At 34.6% G+C, this 4,312-nt stretch overlaps 1 protein-coding gene across 2 annotated transcripts in view; it reads right to left on the bottom strand.

The window, feature by feature from the left end:
- Nucleotides 1-3,024: 3,024 nt before the first annotated feature.
- Nucleotides 3,025-4,312, bottom strand: part of LOC106869961 (serine/threonine-protein kinase ULK3) — a 195,009-nt gene continuing 193,721 nt past the window's right edge. For both annotated transcript variants that reach the window (XR_001409483.2, XM_014916122.2), the window contains one exon: nucleotides 3,025-3,296. Coding sequence is in view for 1 of the 2 variants with exons in the window: in XM_014916122.2 (XP_014771608.1) it covers nucleotides 3,277-3,296 (20 nt within the window). In the remaining variant the exon portion in view is untranslated. The remainder of the gene's footprint in view (nucleotides 3,297-4,312) is intronic.

The raw sequence follows: 4,312 nt of genomic DNA, 5'->3' as shown, positions 1-4,312 counted from the left end.
TATATATATATATATCCAATATTAAGGATTGGAATGAATCAGGTGCTTCAATAATAGGCACCAGGTTAGGTCGAATTAACTTGTAAACTGTACCTTTAGTCGAATAAATATCATAGCTACCGAAGTTACATCCAGTGAAATATTCAGGTTATGTATACAGAGAATTTAACCCTAAGGAATATTTTAATAGCCTAAAGGCTAATCCAAAAATGTACGTTGTATTAGTCGTACGGTATTGGGTATACCCCAGAATGTCCGACGGGTCAGGATTCCAGTGAGGTGTATTATGAACAAATAAATAACAAAGAATAGATGTGTCAATTCATTACAGTTGTTTGCAACATATTTTTTAATAGATTAATGAGTACATTACATCATCACTAAATAAAAACGCTTTCTTCAGATGATATATAAGATTTCAAACAATATAAGAACAACACTTGACCACACTGGACGATAATCTGGGGCTGACTTTATTTCCTCCTCATTGCATTACTAATAATGTTTATCTTTTAATGAAATTTCGCAGCAATGTTTTCGAAGATGTAGATGACGATTGGCTTGAAGAATTTTTTTTAAATTTGAAAAATATCTTTTTACACAGAAGGAAAAATAACTCATATCGTTTTTAACTATTCAATAAATTTCTTATGATCATCGTACAACATAAAAAGTATTTAATAACCCAGTTGCTATTATTCATTATCAACATGAAAATGAAAGGTAGAATATTAAAAAAATGCCCCAGTTTTCCTTTAACCAACTACTATACTATAGCATGGATATGTGACTTGATATTCTAGCAATAAAGCTTTACATTTAACACAACGTACAAAAGATAAATATATAAACGAGTGGAAGATGCAGAAAATTACACATACATAGGCAGTAAGATCAGCAGCGACAACAACTTTGTAGTGTTATGGTTGTGTACCGCAGTGGTACATGGAAAATGACAACAAAGTTAGCGAAAAGCTGAACACATTCTACAATAATGCCTACAGAAATCTTCAGTCAGCTGAGGAAACAGAACGACAAATGAAGAAATTCTGCGAAACAATTACCAATAATTGAAAGTATATGGGTTTCATCTAACAGTTCATATTTAGCAATCACTTGCCATGCAAGGCCTGCAATGATGTAGACAACTGAAAAAAGAAAATGGATAAGTATCCAATTTTTGGAGTGAAAATACCCTGAAAATCTATGCATTACTGTACGCCTGAAACGGCCGTAAGTGGATTACTACCAAAAGTTTACCTAAACAGGATTACTTATTCTCTCGGATTATTTACATATGTGTTTTGAAATATTCCAAACTCAAGGCTACGATGTTTTTTTTATTCGCACTTCGGAAGACTTTACTTTATTCACCTTTTTCTAAGGGCATACTTTTAATCCTAATAATTTTTACAACGTCGTCCTAACCTAATTTCACTCATCTATATATTCATATATGTATATTAGAGTTTTATATATTTGTGCATTCATGAATTTTCAATATGATTTAATATTTTAACAACTAGTACATTGGTATATTCAAAGGACTGATATGCATTGTTTATGCGTCCTGACAAAGCTGACTGTGAGATCTGTGTAGCGAACCATTGTGGACGTCTTACACTATCTTTATCGACTATGATCCGATGTAGTTGCAATATACCCACACCAATACGCTCGAAAAATCCGGTTAAAACCTATCAGACTGTTTCAATAGATTGACCAGGTTTGTGAGGTTTTTACGCTCTTTCCCCTCATCAGCAAAGCTCACTCATTCGATCATGGACCTAAAATGTTATTCCAGTTTTCCGCTAGAACAAAACTGCAGGGTTTTCCAAGAATTATTCTAAACACACAAATCCTGGTGCTCTTCTCCTTTTGGAGCATAGATAACCATAAGCCTGAAAGTACTTCTTTCACGTCCTTATATTTACTGCTATTACATTTGTTGTGGGTTTAGCTATTGTTATTGTTGCCGAAGTGTTGCGGTTAGTAGTGGAGGTAAAGTGAATGTGTGACTGGTTGATAAGTTCTCTCTCTGTTACTACTCCGTCGAACCTTCCATCTTTAGCTTGGGGTGGCCCTCTTTTTTCTTTCCATTCTCCCGCCAAAGACCTCTTGCGCCAATCTTTCTCCTCGATCTTATCGTAAGATGAGGTGTCGGAATCGGAGATGATTGAAGTGGCGGGTGAATGTTATAGGTAAGTATTTGCGCGTGTATATTTTGCTGAGGAGAAGGAACTCTCATTGAAGCTTTCTTTTGTTGTGGTGACTTGTTTTATAGGTGTTGTTTCGGAGATTAATTTTGCTGCTACTACTTTTGTTGCTGCTGCTGTGGTTGTGGCTGGCAACAATGCAGAACACTTCTCTTTTGCTCGGTACTGTTGGAAGAACGTAAATGATGCTTATACGTATGACGGCAGAGTTGTCTACTCTCAAAGCGTGCAGTTGTGTACCGTTTAGGTCTATTTATAGCCGGCGCAGTAGTGGACGTGGTAACGTTCGTGGTTTTGGTTAGATACGATTGCGTATTCTCCTCGTTCTAGGTTCCATAATGTATGTGGCAGTGATCTTTTTACGACTGTTGGTGGTAGTGAATGTGGTGCTGATATTATTACTACTGTTGTTACCACCTCTTTCTCCTCAACATGGTCCATGATAGCAGTGGAGATGGTGACGGCTACATTGCTGACTGGGAGAAGCTCTTCCTAGTGAAAGAAACAAAGGTGAGTCCTATTGTAAAACTATATTCTTCTTCGTTGTTGGCACTACATTCATCCGCCATCTCTTGTTGGCCGGTAACCAATCACGACACCATATTCATGTCTTAATTTTGCTAGAATCTTTGTCTCTTTCCAGTCTTTTGACCCCAAGTAAAGTAGAAACTAAGGAACTGACCAATCTCTCACAGTTGTGATCTGTTCTGGAACATGATACAGAAATGAACAAATGCAAATCCCTAAGACAGACACTTTTAACAATTCTTTTTCAATTTATGAAGTGAATCAAAATACGCTTTGCGAGGACAGGAAAAAAATAATGATTTCTTTATTGGTCAAAGTATAATAGTAATAATGATTTCTTTCATAATATAATAATAATGATTTCTTTTATTTATAATAATAATGATACTTTCCTTTAATACAGCAAGGGTGACGGATGGGAGATCATTACAGCGACAAGTTATAAAAAAGTGTGGGAAGTGTTCTCAGTAAAGTTAAGGTCACTTAACGTAAATCCCAATGGAATGTCAGATGGTTCTGCTCAATGGGTAAGTTACATCACTGCACATAAAGCTGGTGGAAGGGAAACAAAATATGACAGTTAGAAACATGAAAACACGAACAAAATGCTTTAGGGAAAAACAATTTTAACACGCGCGCGTGCGTGCGTGCGTGCGTGCGTGTGTGTGTGTGTGTGTGTAAATTTAAGTAATAATATATGGATTCAAGCAACCTGGATGTACTCGTAAAAAATGTTCCTTAATGTATCATTCTACAAAACAAGTAGAATATATACGATATAAGAGAAAACCATAAGGAGTGTATAAAGTCATGAATATTAGAGAAATAGTTTGATGAATTTTATTTAACAAGAAAAAGCTTCTAATATCACGACAAATTGTTTCGTAACTTAAAACCATAAATAATTTATATTATCATATTTAATAATAGATAAATCACTTACATGTCTGCATAATGCGTGATATTAGGATTTTCTTATTGTTAAATAAAATGTCATCAAACTATTTCACTATCATTTATGACTTTAGACACACACACACACACACACACAAAGAAGTATTATTACCGTTATTAATGATAATAATAAGGTGGCTAGCAAGTTTACAACTTTACAGACAAAAAATAAGCTAAATATGGTATATAAATACCACTCGCTATAATCGGAGCCATCACTCCCAAACCACCAGTAACTCACTGTTACCATACACACGGGCAATGCAATGTACATTGGAGAAACAGGCCTACATAAGTAAGGTATGTATATTTCAATATCAATTGATTTCACCTTCTGTATGACAAACATATTCTGCGATCGTCAGTTGAAAATAACATTTTAACATCTTTTTCTGAAATATTCGTCACATTACCTCGTGTGCATTCTTTACTTTAAACGTGCCTCCGTCATTTAAAACAAAACTACCGTGAGCCTATTTATTTCAAATAAAGAAGTATTATTATCGTTATTAATGATAATAATAAGGTGGCTAGCAAGTTTACAACTTTGCAGGCAAAGTATAAGCTAAATTTAGATTCAGTAGGATATATATATATATATATATATATATATA

This window comes from Octopus bimaculoides, chromosome 15 (assembly GCF_001194135.2).
Source record: "Octopus bimaculoides isolate UCB-OBI-ISO-001 chromosome 15, ASM119413v2, whole genome shotgun sequence".
Lineage (NCBI taxonomy): Eukaryota > Metazoa > Mollusca > Cephalopoda > Octopoda > Octopodidae > Octopus > Octopus bimaculoides.
This window is presented reverse-complemented; position numbering and strand designations above follow the sequence as displayed.